Genomic DNA, 15,393 nt, shown 5'->3' on the forward strand with positions numbered 1-15,393 from the left:
AATCAGACACATTCAAAGCTCATGGAGAGAGTTCTAATCAACATACAGTGTATACTTACTAGGAAATCCTTGGGGAAAGACTGAGGTAGATCTAGGAGTGCAACATGTGGAGACTCTCCAAGGAACATTGCTGAATAGAAAAAAACAAGCCACAGAATAGCACCATTTACGTTTCCAAAAGCTTTTTGAAACACTGTGATATTCTATCCATGGGTGCATAAATATACATGCAAATTCAAGGGGAAAAGGTCTAGAATTATGCCTCTGATTTACCATGATTAATTTTTTCAAAAGAATGTAATCATTGTTTGTGAAATTTAAAATAGATTTGTTTTTAAATTCTAGCAAACTCTTTGTGGGGGATCTTCTGAAAATATTTACATTTAGCTAAGCAAACTCTTTGTGGGGGATCTTCTGAAAATATTTACATTTAGCTAAGTTGTGTATCACATTTCCTGTTAATTGTGACAAAGCAGTTGGCATTACCAGACATGATTTTATCCAAGTGACTATTGAGCAGAGAGCAGTGACCTGAGGAAATGAGGCATGAGACAGATGTGTGCCAAGAGAGGGAAGGCAAAGGAAAGAGAATTCAGCATGAAGCCCAGCTCAAGTGGAAGGAGAAAGGCCTAGCAGCTGCTTTCCATGGCTGCAGCCTTCGCAGCTTCACTTGAGGCTGACCCTCCTAACAAGCTGAAAGCGCAAACGTCAGCTTCCAGGTGTATTCTATAACGGAGATTCCAGCCTAACTGTGGGGAAGACTTCCTAACCTATCAACGCCTTGAACCTAGACCAATGAGATGTAAGATCTTTGGGAGGTGGGGCCTGGGTGTTGATGTTTTAATATGACCTCGGCTGAGACGCTCTGTTAGAAGATGCCTGCGTGTGCGTGGGACGCACATTTTGGCACCATCCCCATATAAGAAGCGTTCTACTTGCGAAGTACTCCAAAGTGACGTCAATCACAGGTGCTTCTTAAAGTCTAGGGTACTATGAGAAAAGGAAAAATGTTTGTATTTTATATTACGTGATTCCAAAATTATGTTTGGTTATTTCAGGCTCGACTGACCAAAGAGCAGCGCTGGGGGAGCGCCTTGCTTTCCAGAAACCATTCCTTAGAAGAAGAATTTGAAAGAGCGAAAGCAGCTGTGGAGGTAGCTTTTTGGTTTATTTTTTCTGTTTCATGTTTCTGAGAGTGGAATTCAAAAAGTCAAACAAAAAGACATAAGAAGTGGGTCTTTTTTTTTTAATTGGAGGATAATTGTTTTACAGTGTTCTGTTGGTTTCTGCCGTTCGACAACGTGAATCCGCACCGTGAATCTTAAATATCCATCTATTCCCTCCTTTTTGTGCTCCCTCCCACCCTCTAGGTTGAAATGGGTCTTTATAGATATGAACAAACCATGACTATAACTGTTAGAATGAGACCTGGTTACCAGAGAACTTTTGACTTCCTACATGGGGTGACCAATAGTTGTCAACTCTTATAATTCTGTGGTAGATTAGCAGTGACTGTCTGGAGTTTTGGGTCAGGAAGAACTCCTGAGTCTCATCAGGCTCCCGTGATGAACCTGTGCTATGCATTTGCTATGCTTCTGTGAAGTCAAGCTTCATGCCTGATTTTTTTTTCTCTATCTGACATCTAGCACAATGTCTGAAACGTAGAAGATCTTGCTATCCCTGAAATATACATTTTCCTCATTGGGTGGGGAAAAAAGGCAGAGCTGAGAAATTCTAATCAATGATAGCCCATCTTGACTTGAGCCATAATTTTTGTCTTTTTTTTTTTCTTTTTTTACTGTTAAGAGTGTTCAAAACAACAGTGTTAATAAATTAAATACTTAATTTGAACATTACTTTTCCTTGTTTAACCTTCTAATAAGAGAGGGGGTGGGGAAAGAAAGAAAGAAAGGGAAAGGGAAGCCAAAAAAGGCATCCTTAGCTGTTTTTTATCCATTTCCTTCCTGGTTAGATTTGCAAAGAACGCATCACAGGTCCCATCTATGATTCTCACCAAAGCTTTTCGAGATGACTATTTGAGAGTGGAGCTTTTCACCCAAGCCAAGTATGAACTTGTCAGGACCTCCATTTCTATTACTGATGGGAAATCTTGCAAATTGAAAGTATTCCTGTAATATGGTTCATTTATGTGTCAGTCTTACCACTAGAATTTGGACAAAAATATTATTCAATGGGCAGTCTTTCAGTAATTTCATACTGGAAGTGCAATTAAATCATACTAGCAATTTAATATTAAAAAGTTCTCTATATTCTAGGAAATCAGTCGCTCAGTCATATCCGACTCTTTGCAACCCAATGATCCAAATAATTCCAGCCAAATTTCATATCATCAATCAGAAGTCTAGTAAGAGAACACTTTAATCTCATCACAATACAGTCCACTCAAATTTCTTTTTAGTTTTAACCTTTTTATTAAAAAAAAAAGTTAATGCATATTTAGTGCTCTTGAATGTGATCAACTGATAGATTTGATTGAGACCAGCTGAGTTCCAATTGTTCAACTGCATGGAGGCTCTAGCTCAATTTATCTTAAATGTAGAATTTTCTGACTTAAAAGAGAATTTAAGTTTCTTTTGAACTCCTACTGTGTATAATACACGGAATTAGCACTAAAAAGATTATTTAGAACCATAGAATCTTGGGGAAGAAAAGGCTTTAGAATTTATCTATTCCTGTTTGTGAGGAGGAGAGACAATGGGTCCACACTAAACAAGACATAAGCACAAAGTGACATATCAACAAGAAAAAAAATTGTCCATCTATCTCTTCATAAAATCACTTAATCTTCGTTCTGGTGGAGACCTTAGAAGTCATCTATTCCAACCAGTCACACAAAGCAGTTTTTCTTCTTAAACATACTTGGCAAATTATTTAATCAAACATACCTTGTTTCTATTTGAACATTTCCAGTTAGGAACAGCTCACTTCTTTTCAAGAAAATCTACTTCAGTTTTGGACAATCCTGACTATTAAAAAGGTCTTCCCTGAATTAGGCTGAAATTGGTCTACCAGCAGTTACCTGTTTTCTTACCCCTGGCTTTGCTGTCTCTGGAACAAGGCAAACTTAGGTGAATCCCTTCTCTACCTGATGCCCATCTTACCCAGGAAGCCTGGTTTTCTTCTGGTTTCTCCTGGTATGTCCTGGGAGTTGAGGGACCAGAGTTGTTACTTCAAGTAGTTATCAGCAAACATTAATGGCTGTCTATACATGTTGGCTGCTGAACTAGGTACTAAAGGAATGAGCTAGCTTTGAGTTGCTATCCAGCAGTGGCGTGGACCAGATGACTGACTTAAACAAGGCATTTGCTCCCTTCCACTTTAGTTTCTGCATTATAAGATGAGGGGCTTGGATTTCTAATGTACTAAAAGTGCTATCCGTTTGTAGCTTCAGGTGAAGTGACTAAGTGCAGAATTCCTAGCAAATCAGAAAACTGTAAGCATATTTGCTCAGCTGGAAGCCTGGAACTGAGAAGCTTCCTTAAGGAATGAGAGAGGATGGTGATGACCAGAAGGTGTGAACAGGTGTGGGGGAAAAAGGCATGAGGCATGGGGGTGGGGGTTGTATTTCTCCAAGCTGATGGTAAATCAGACCTACGAAACTGCACACATATGTGAACTACCTACTTCCCAATATTATTCTTATCGAGGGTTTAATCTAAATCCTTAGCAGAAGACATAATAAAATGTGTCACAGAGACTTGGAAATATACATGCCACTTGACCCAGCCACTTCTTAGAATTTATCTTAGAGAAATAGTCATAAAAGTTTGCAATGTTTTATCTGTAGAATTTTTTTTAAGTGGTGAACATTGGGAATAACCCAAGTATACCACAGCAAAATTAACTAAATTATTATCTCTACAGTAAAATGCTATAAAACCATTAAAAACTACAACATAGAAAAATATTTAAGAGCATGTAAAAAATGTCTAGTGATAATAGGAATACTAATTTATATACTGATAACTTTACAGTATGATCCCAGGTTCATAAAATTCTAATAGCTTAATACCTAATGTGTTTGGAATGACTTCCCTTGTGGCTCAGCTGGTAAAGAATCCGCCTGCAATGTGGGAGACCTGGGTTCGGTCCCTGGGTTGGGAAGATCTGCTGGAGAAGGGAATGGTTACCCAATCCAGTATTCTGGCCTGGAGAATTTCATGTACTGTATAGTCCATGGGGTCACAAAGAGTCGGACCCAACTGAGTGTTTGCAATACATACTCTGTGCCAGGCACTGCCTCAGGAGCTTTGCATGGATTCTCATTTAATCCTCCCAGCAGGCTTGGTGGTGGTTTAGTCGCTAAGTCATGTCCAACTCTCTGCAACCCAGTGGACTGTAGCCCACCAGGCTTCTCTGCCCATGGGTTCTCCAGGAAGAATACTGGAGTGGGTTGCCATTCTCTTCTCCAGGGGATCTTCCCAACAACCCAGGAAATGAACCCAGGTCTCCTGCATTGCAGGCAGATTCTTTACCAACTGAGCTATGAGGGAAGCCCCAGCAGGCCTATGAGGAAGGTAATATTACTGTTCTCATCCTGCAGATGAGAAAACTGAAGCTTAAAGATATTGCAGACATTTGCATGGCATTTTATAAGCAATTAAGATAGACTAAAAATGAACAACTCTCATTTAGCAAGTTATAAAGTCATGATTTCCTCCCAGACTCCAAAGCCTGTATTCTGAATCACTGCACTGTATAATCATCAAGAAAGTCTGTGCCCAAATGTTCACAGTAGTTATCCTTGGGTGGCTGTACTTGGGAGTGATTTAATTTCTTCCATTAGCTTATCTGTATTTTCCAAATGTTCTGTCATAAATGTGTACTATGTTGGTAATCAAGAAAAAAGTGGTAAATTCCAACGGGCACTATAGTAGAATCTCAGATTCTTAAAGAGAACGAAAAGTGCCACATTCTTCATTTCAAGACTGATAAAGAATGGCACCGCAGATCGGCTTTATTAGAGACTCCTCTAAACAGCGAAACCCAAATGAAAACCATGCCTGGGGCAAGTTCAGTGCTTCCAATCTCCATTTCTATATTATCTGGTTCCAGTATTCCTTCTGTTCCTCATTTTATTCCGTTCTTAAACCCTCCTTTTTTTTGGTCATCATCCTGCCTCAGGCCTGGCACCTGATCTCCTTTCCAGCTTCTTCTGCATCTCAGCCCTTCACCAGCTCCAGGGGCACCACGGTGCTCTCTGTTCATCTTGCACAACAGCCCCGTTGCCTGCCATCTCCACTCCCTTTCCTCCGCAGGGAACATTCTTCTCCCAAATCCTGGTGTGGCAGGTTCCCTTTTGTCCTTCAGATTCTAGCTCAAGTGTCAATGCCTCAGAAAACCTGAAGCTGACCACCAGTTGCTGCATAGCACCTCAGATTTTGTTTTTCACTCTTAGATTTATCACTTTGTCTTCCCTTATTTGTTTTTATTTACCTTTCTGTCTGTCCTCTGTCCACTTTAAAATGTAACCTCAATGAGGAAAGGGATCTTGTCTCTTATGTAACACTGTACCTCAAGAGCTAAAGCAGTGTCTGTTACCTGCGTCCATGATCAGTTGCTCAGTCATAGCTGACTCTCTGCATCCCCTTGAACTGTAGCCTCCCAGGTTCCCCTGTCCATGTAATTTTTCAGGCAGGAATACTGGAGTGGGTTGCCATTTCCTCTTCTGGGGTACCTAGTAAGTATTTAATAAATACTTGTTAATAAATGGATGGATGGCTAATTGTTAATCACATGACATGAAAAACACTTTAAATGTGCCATATCACCTTCTAATGTAATTGAGTATTTGCGCTTTCATAGCTGATGTAAACAATCAGCTCTATCTCTGGGGTACAGATCTCTCCCAGGGACTGCCCTAAAGTGTCCTCTGCGGCTGTCTTGGTCTCAGTGTCAGTCAGAGAGACACAGTCATTGTGTTACAATGCCATTACAATACAGGTAACAGCAACCACTCTTGCCATGATGTAACTTTGGACCTGTTTTATATTCTACATGGTATGATCTAGGCTATGCATAGACTATGTAATACCTAACAGCATGCAATTCAACTAATGTTGACCTAAAGTGCCTTAAAATTCCAGTTCTTCTACTAAAGACAGTTATCACCACGTACACATTTATACATATCTTAAATGACTGGGGAACCTGTTTGTGTGTGAAGACTGACATTGCTCAGGCTCAGGTTGAATGGTTAGATTCAGTGAGGCCTTACGTGGAGTTTTGTGCCTTCATATCCTACATTTTGTTGAAAAATCACTACAAATTCATCTTGGCTCAAAGTATTGTAATTTTAGGTCAAAGAACCAAATATTCCTAATTTGGGCTGTCTAAAAAAATGCCTGTTCCCTGAAGGACTTTCCTCCATGCTTCCTCTTGGATTTTCTTCCTAGCCAACAGCCTAAACACGCTGTTAGCTTCAAGTCCCTAAGAAAGATGTATAGGAGGTGCAGAAGTGAGTAGCAGGGAAGGAGTTCCAGGGGCTCAGTGAGGCCTGAAGCTGCCTCCCCGGAAGGAGATCCCTAGAGAGCACTGTGCAGCCTCTGCAGAGAGGAGGTCACGTGGGCAGTCAGCACACCTGCAACCACACGTCAGAAATGCCTCTTACCACTGTCAGCAGAGAGGAAACCAGCCAGCCAGCCTCTGGAGCTGTGTTTACCTCGTTAGTCTCTCTAGGTGCCTCAGCCTTCAGAGTAAACCGGATGTAGCAACAAATTCATCAGGACAAGTTTTGTTTTTTTTTTAATTTATTTTTTAATTGAAGGATTATTGCTTTGCAGAATTTTGTTGTTTTCTGTCAAACCTCAGCATGAATCGGCCATAGGTATACATGTGTCCCCTCCCTCTTGAGCCTCCCCCCCATCTCCCTCCCCACCCCACCCCCTAGGTTGATGCAGAGTCCCTGTTTGAGTTTCCTGAGACATATAACAAATTCCATTGGCTATCTGTTTTACATATGGTAATGTAAATTTCCATGTTACACTCTTCATACATCTCACCCTTTCCTCCCCTCTCCCCTTGTCCATAAGTCTGTTCTTTATGTCTTTTTCTCCACTGCTGCCCTGCAAATAAATTCTCCAGTACCATCTTTCTAGATTCTGTTTGTATGCATCAGTATACAATATTTATCTTTCTCTTTCTGACTTACTTCATTCTGTGTAATAGACTCTCGGTTCATCCACCTCGTTAGAACTGACTCAAATGCATTCTTTTTATGACTGGGTAATATTCCATTGTGTATATGTACCACAGTTACTTTATCTACTCATCTGTCCATGGACATCTAGTTGCTTCCGTGTTCTAGCTGTTGCGGATAGTGCTGCAGTGAACACTGGGATGCATGTGTCTTTTTCAATTTTGGTTTCTTCAGGGTATATGCCTAGGAGTGGGATTGCTGGGTCATATGGTGGTTTTATTCCTAGTTTTTTTAAGGACTCTCCATACCATCTTCCATAGTGGCTATCTCAGTTTACTTTCCCACCAACAGTGCAAGAGAATTCCCTTTTCTCCACACCGTCTCCAGCATTTATTGTTTGTAGGCTTTTTGATAATGGCCATTCTGACCAGTGTGAGGTGATATCTCATTGTTTTGATTTTCATTTCTCTAATAATGAGTGATACTGAGCATCTTTTCATGTGTTTGTTAGCCATCTGTATGTCTTCTTTGGAGAAATGTCTGTTTAGGTCTTTTCACCACTTTTTGATTGAGTTGTTCGTTTTTCTGGTATTGAGTTGTATGAGCTGTATGTATATTTTGGAAATTAATCCTTTGTCAGTTGTTTCATTTGCTATTATTTTCTCCCATTCTGAGGGTTGTCTTTTCACCTTTCTTATAGTTTCCTTGCTATGCAAAAGCTTTTAAGTTTAATCAGGTCCCACTTGTTTACTTTTGTTTTTATTTCCATTATTCTAGGATCTTGCTTTGTTTTATGTCATCGAGTGTTCTGCCTATGTTTTCCTCTAAGAGTTTTATAGTTTCTGGTCTTGCTTTTAGGTCTTTAGTTCATTTTGAGTTTGTCTTTGTGTATGGTGTTAGGAAGTGTTCTAATTTCATTCTTTTAATGTAGTTGTCCAGTTTTCCCAGCACCACTTATTGAAGAGGTTGTCTTTAACCCATTGTATATTCTTACCTCCTTTGTCAAAAACAAGGTACCCATGGGTGCATGGGTTTATTTCTGGGCTTTCTATCTTGTTCCATTGGTCTATATTTCTGTTTTTGTGCCAGTGCCATACTGTCTTGATGCCTGTAGCTTTGTAGTATAATCTGAAGTCAGGAAGGTTGATTCCTCCAGCTCCATTCTTCTTTCTCAAGACTTCCTGGCTATTCAGGGTCTTTTGTGTTTCCATATGAATTGTGAAATTTTTTGTTCTAGTTCTGTGAAAAATGCCATTGGTAATTTGATAGGGGTCACATTGAATCTATGGATTGCATTTGGTAGTTTAGTCATTTTCACAATATTGGTTCTTCTACCCAAGAACATGGAATATCTCTCCATCTGTTTATGTCATCTCCGCTTTCTATCATCAGTGTCTTATAATTTTCTGTATACAGTTCTTTTGTCTCCATAGGTAGGTTTATTCCTAGATATTTTATTATTTTTGTTGCAGTTGTGAAGGGGACTGATTACTTAATTTCTCTTCCTGATTTTTTATTTTTAGCATATAGAAATGCAAGTGATTTCTGTGTACTAATTTTCTATCCTGCAACTTTGTTAAATTCATTGATTAGCACTAATAATTTTCTGATAGTATCTTTAGGGTTTTCAATGTATAGTACCATGTCATCTGCAAGCAGTGAGAGCTTTACTTCTTCTTTTCTGATCTGGATTCCTTTTACTTCTGCTTCTTCTCTGACTACTATAGCTAGGACTTCCAAAACTATGTTGAATAATAGTGGTGAGAGTAGACACCTTTGTCATGTCATCAGGACATGTTTTAAACTCTTTCTATGGGCCAAGCACTGGGCTAGGCACAAGGAATTGAAAATTGAGTAAGATACTTCTACCCTTAAAGCTCTGGAAGAATTGGAGGTATTTGCAGCTTGGGAGATGATCAAATATGATTACCCCATGGTATAGTTATTATGGTTTTACACGTCCAGCTCCACACTAGGTGTTGACCTCTTATAGGTGGGACCACATTTCATCTCTGTATTCTTAGAACCTTTCAGAGATTCTGATACAGAACAAGGCCCCACAAACTTTTGCTGGCTAAATAAATGAACAGATTAGCAACTCTAATGCATTTATTTCATTGAAGTATCTCTTCTTTAATGCGTGTTTAAGAAATATCACTAACCTACTAACAAGATGAACTTTGTACCCTGAGGAGCCTCATTGAAAGCTGTCTCCTACTTCCCATTTCTGTGTCCTGTCTCAAAGGATACAATGCTCAATATAACTTCTCTTCAGTGCATGCGTGCTCAGTTACTTCAGTCGTGTCCAACTCTTTGTGGCCCCGTGGACTGTAGCCCTCCAGGCTTCTCTGTCCATGGGATTCTCCAGACAAAAATACTGGAGTGGGTTGCCATGCCATCCTCCAGGGATCTTCCCGACTCAGGGATTGAACCCATGTCTCTCAACATCTTCTGCATTGGTAGGTGGGTTCTTTACAACTCGTACCACCTGGGAAGCCCAAAGTAAACACCCGAACAGGGACTTGAATCCTGGACCCTCAGATAAAAAGTCTGACGCTCAACTAAGAACATACCTCTAAAAATAACTCCTCATCAGACTTGAGGCTAATTTTCCCTCAGCAGCACTAATGTATATGAAAAACACAGGCATATTAGTAACTACTGTTTAAGGACATGGATAGTGAAAGACTTTAATGTTAACTAGTAATTCCTTTGTCTGGAGGTGTGACTGACTCTTTATCTCTGTTAATTTTGACTTGGAAATATCATGCTTAAAACAATGTAAAGCTTGATAGGCACCTTAGGAATCTTAAATGCTTGAAGGGAATTGGAGGCCATTATTGAACTCCTTTTGTTAATATAGTATTATGAAAGAAACTGCTGACTTGAGCACCCTCCTACCAAGAAGATTATCTGTCTGTCCCACCCCCTCATATTTTCTCTTGCTTTCTATGACAGTGTCATCTCTTTGAAGTAGGTGGAAGAGATTAATGGATTAAACACTACTTAAATCATTCTGACTTAGATTCAATATCCAAAAAAGAGAAAATCTTCTGAAAATACGTGGAAACATTCTTTGGGCAATATTGGAGAAATCTTGAGGTTAACTGCTTAAGATACAGATAGCCTAAAGCTTAGCATACCAGAGAAAAATATTTAAGACCATGTGAAAATGTCTAGTGATATTAGGAATACTAACATGCTTCCCATGTCAAACTGTAGATAGGTCACATAAAGATTAGATATGTTGTGAATTCATTGGACAACTACAGAAGAAAGGAAAGTATATTTTGACTGACAGCTAGCAGTCTCTGTTACAGGTACCCTCCAGCTCTGATACTTGTAGGAATATTTGAAAACCTCCCTCTCAATATCTCTTTCTCTCTTTTGTTGGATATCTTTTTACTTTTAAGACCAACTATTAAATAATTTTCTAGGAATTTTATTTCTGTAGGAGCAATAATGTAATTCTATTTATCTGGAACCTACAAAACCTTATCTTCTTTATTGAAGTATAGATGACGCAGTAAAGAATCTGCCTACAATGCAGAGTCCCGGGTTCAATCCTTGGGTCAGGAAGTTCCTCTGGAGAAGGAAATAGCAACCCACTACAGTATTCTTGCCTGGACATTCCCGTGGACAGAGGAGCCTGGCTGGCTACAACTCATGTTATTGCAAAGAGTCAGACACAACTGAGCAACTAACACTTTCACTTTCATCTTTCATTTACAATGTTCTGTTAGTTCCTGGTGTACAACAAAGTGATTTGGTTATATACACACATATATGTATAATTTCTTTTCATTATGGTTTATTATAGAATATTGACTGTAGTTCCTTGTGCTGTACAGTAGGACCTTTATTTTACAGATAGCAGTCTGTGTCTGCTAATCCCAAACTCCTAATTTATCCCTCCCACCCCCTTTCCCCTTTGATTACCATAAATGTGTTTTCTATGTCTTCAAAAATCCCATCTCTTGATTAGCAATGCCTGTGCCATATAAACCAATTATCACTATTCTATACAACTCCCTGTAGGTTGAATTTTATTAATTATGATTTATTTAAAAGGAACAAATGAGATATGCAGGTTGAAGATCTTATTTTGTGAAATAGTGAAGTCAGGGGTTCATTCCTGTACTATGTCACGAACCTCCGTCCACAGTTCATCAGGCACTCTATCAGGTCTAGTCCCTTAAATCTATTTCTCACTTCCACTGTATAGTCATAAGGGATTTGATTTAGGTCATACCTGAATGGTCTAGTGGTTTTCTCCACTTTCTTCAATTTCAGTCTGAATTTGGCAATAAGGAGTTCATGATCTGAACCACAGTCAGCTCCTGGTCTTGTTTTTGCTGACTGTATAGAGCTTCTCCATCTTTGGCTGCAAAGAATATAATCTGATTTCAGTGTTGACCATCTGGTGATGTCCATATGTAGAGTCTTCTCTGGTGGTGTTGGAACAGGGTATTTGCTATGACCGTGCATTCTCTTGGCAGAACTCTATTAGCCTTAGCCATGCTTCATATTTCTCCTGGCAATCTTGATTCCAGCTTGTGATTCATCCAGCATGGCATTTTTTTTTTTTTTTTTTTGCTTTATGTACTCTGCGTAGAAGTTAAATAAGCAGGGCGACAGTATACAGCCTTGAGTTCTTTCCCAATTTTGAACTAGTGTGTTGTTTCATGTCTAGTTCTAACTGTTGCTTCTTTCCTGCATACAGGTTTCTCAGGAGGCAGGTAAGGTGCTCTGGTATTCTCATATCTTTAAAATTTTTCCAGTTTGTTGTGATCCACACAGTAAAAGGCTTTAGCATAATCAATGAAGCAGAAATAGATGTTTTTCTGGAATTCCTTGGTTTTCCTATGATCCAGCAGATGTTGGCAGTTTGATCTCTGCTTCCTCTGCCTTTTCTAAATTCACCTTGTACATCTGGAAATTCTCAATTCATGTAGTGTTGAAGCCTAGCTTGAAAGATTTTGAGCGTTATGTTGCTAGCATGTGTAATGAGCACAATGTGTGGTAGTTTTAACATTCTTTGGCATTGCCCTTCTTTGGGATTGGAATGAAAACTGACTTTGTCCAGTTCTGTGGCCACTGATGAGTTTTCCAAATTTGCTGGCATATGGAACGCAGCACTTTAATAGCATAATCTTTTAGGCTTTGAAATAGCTCAGCTGGAATTCCATCACCTCCACTAGCTTTGTTTGTACAAATGCTTCCTAAGATCGTCTTGACTTCACACTTGAGGATATCTGGCTCTAGGGAGTGACCACACCATCATGGTTATGTGAGTCATTAAGACCATTTTTGTACATTTCTTCTCTGTGGTCTTGCCAGCTCTTCTAATCTCCTCTGCTTCTGTTAGGTCCTTACCACTTCTGTCCTTGATTGTGCCCATCTTTGCATGAAATGTTCCCTTGGTATCTCTGATTTTCTTGAAAAGATGTCTAATCTTTCTCATTCTATTGTTTTCCTCTGTTTCTTTGTACTGATCACTGAGGAAGGCTTTCTTATCTTTCATTGCTATTCTTTGGAACTCTGCCTTCAATAGGGTATATCTTTCTCTTTCTCTGTTGCCCTTTGCTTCTCTTGTTTTCTCAGCTATTGGTAAGGTCTCCTCAGACAACCACTTTGCCTTTTTGCACTTCTTCTTCTTGGGAATGGTTTTGCTCACCACCTTCTATACAATGTTACAAGCCTCCATTCATAGTTCTTCAGGCACTCTGTCAGATCTAACCCCTTGAATCTGTCACTCCCACTGTATGATCATAAGTCAGGTATTATTTAGGTCATACCTGAATAGCCTGGTAGTTTTCCCTACTTTCTTCAATTTTGCAATTAGGAGCTCATGATCTGAGCCACAGTCAGCTCCAGGTTTTGTTTTTGCTCACTATAGCCAGCTTCTCCATCTTTGGCTACAAAAAAAGTAATCAAATCTGATTTCAGTATTGACGATCTGATGATGTCCATGTGTAGAGTCTTCTCTGGTGGTGTTGGAAGAGGGTGTTTGCTAGGACTAGTGCATTATCTTGGCAGAATTCTGTTAGCCTTTGCCTGGTTTCGTTCCTTACTCCAAGGCCAAACTTGCCTGTTACTGCAGGTTTGTCTTGACTTTCTACTTTTGTGTTCCAATCCCCTATGATGAAAAGGACATCTTTTTTGACTTTGAAGTTCAGTGGGATTTGATTATAGAACTTGCACAGGACTGGAGGAAACAAAGACTCTTGGAGGACACAAACAAAACCTTATATACACCAGGACTCAGGGGAAAAGAGCAGTGACCCAAAATAGACACCCGCAGACAGGTCTGGCTTAGTCTGAGGGTCCCCCGTGGAGGCATGGGTTGATCGGCCCTGCTGTGGGAATAGGGGCATTGGCAGCAGCAGTCCTGGGAGGCATACCATGGCATAGGTCCTTTTGGAGGTCACCTTTAGCCCTACCGTAGAGTCTTCAGACTCCAAGACTGGGCCCTCTCAGGCCAAGCAACTTACAGGGAGGGAGCATAGCCCCACCTATCAGCAGAAAATTCAAGATTTACTGAGCATGGCCCTGCACACCAGAGCAAGACCCAGTTTTCCCCACAGCAAGTCCCTTCCATCAGGAAAAATAAAGCTTATTTGAAGTGGGGGAGGGGGGGGAAATCAGTAAGCTATCTATGGGCAAAGCAGCATCTTAAATTTACTTTATTCATTTGATAAAGCTTATAATATACTGTATGCTGATGGTACATAGTGAATGTTCCATACATAAATAATTCCTGTGGATTAGGAAAGTGGATGTTTTCCATGAGAGTTTCCAGTCCTTCCTCCTTCTCCTAGATGATTGATCTTTAGATGATTTCCTTTTAGATCTTGTTTTAGTCAGCGTTCTCTAGAGAAACAAGTAGGACATATAGATAGAGGTAGAGATAAAAGACAGAGGCAGACAGAAACTGAGATTCACTGTAAGAAACTGGCTTACACAGTTATGAAGGCTGAGAAGTCCCACACCTGCCATCTGAAAGCTGGAGACCCAGAAAAGCTGGTGGTGTAGTTTCAGTCCAAATCCAAAGGCATGAGGACTCGGAGAGCCGATGGTATAAGTCCCAGTTTGAATATAGGAGACCAATGTCCTAGCTCATGCAAACAAGTAGAAAGAATTCTCCATTGCTCTGCTTTTCTATTCTGTTCAGGCCCTCAATGGATTAGATGATGGCCACCTGCATTGGAGAGGGCCACTGCTTTACTCAGTCTACCAGTTCAGATGCTAAGCTCACATAGAAATAGGCTCACAGAAATGTTTAACCAAACGTCTGGGCACTCTCTGACCCAGTCCAGTTGACACATAAGACTAACTGTCACAGATCTTAATGAAGTTCCCAGAGATCTCCAGTTTTCTCTGGAACTGAACTGTGAGAGATGTCATGGGCCATTTAGACTTTGTGCTTCATGCCAGGGATTCTTAGGGCCCACCCCATCACTGTAGAAGAGGGGCTGAAATCCAGAGATGCCCAAGCAAGTCCCTCAAACACTGCTAATTATTAGCAGGCAGAACTGGAACCCACTTTTGTACATTACCTTGGAGCTGTTGGTAAAAGGAGGAACTTCTGAATTCAAATAGTAAACAATATTAAAAATTACTCAAACTTGGAATTTGTCTAAGAGATATATTTTCTTTTCTCAAATCAGATTTCTTTATTTAATAAGTTGGTTTTAATTTATATTAAAGTCCTTGGTATCTGAAATACATCAACCCCTGACACAGACAACTATATTTAATGGACCAAGAGGGCAAGAGGCATGGAGAGAAAGTGAAAGGCAGAGAGGCATTAAAACATAGCTAGACATTATTGATATCATACATGGAGCCACATGCAAATAATTAGAGGTAAATTTGATTTCCTGTGAAAAACTGAATTACATGGTGAAATCTGAGGAAAGACAGGTTTAGAGATGTCCCATCCTAATTACCTTACATCCAAAGATTAAAAATAACCTCAAGTCAGATCCAAAAATCAGAATATTACGGTTATTAACACCATTTGCTCCCTCTATGAAACAGCTTGGGTAGTCATAGAAAAGAGATAAGCCATCGAATATTCTATTTCTGTGTTCTGCACAGCTCTGAAGTGAAAATACAGATATATACAAGATTAACTACCTGATATGACTACAGAAGGGAAGTGGATAGATCACTCTACCCTTAAAGCTGAATTTAAAAAAGATATTTCACTTTCACAGACTAAGCAAAAC

General features: G+C 39.8%; 1 protein-coding gene across 4 annotated transcripts in view; it reads left to right on the forward strand.

Annotated features, from left to right (window-relative positions):
- Nucleotides 1-15,393, forward strand: part of PEX5L (peroxisomal biogenesis factor 5 like) — a 195,956-nt gene that overhangs the window by 105,590 nt on the left and 74,973 nt on the right. For all 4 annotated transcript variants that reach the window (XM_065942461.1, XM_065942458.1, XM_065942459.1 and 1 more), the window contains one exon: nucleotides 1,059-1,154. In XM_065942461.1, coding sequence (XP_065798533.1) covers nucleotides 1,059-1,154 — 96 coding nt within the window. The remainder of the gene's footprint in view (nucleotides 1-1,058; nucleotides 1,155-15,393) is intronic.

Source organism: Muntiacus reevesi, chromosome 8 (assembly GCF_963930625.1).
Source record: "Muntiacus reevesi chromosome 8, mMunRee1.1, whole genome shotgun sequence".
NCBI classification, from domain to species: Eukaryota; Metazoa; Chordata; class Mammalia; order Artiodactyla; family Cervidae; genus Muntiacus; species Muntiacus reevesi.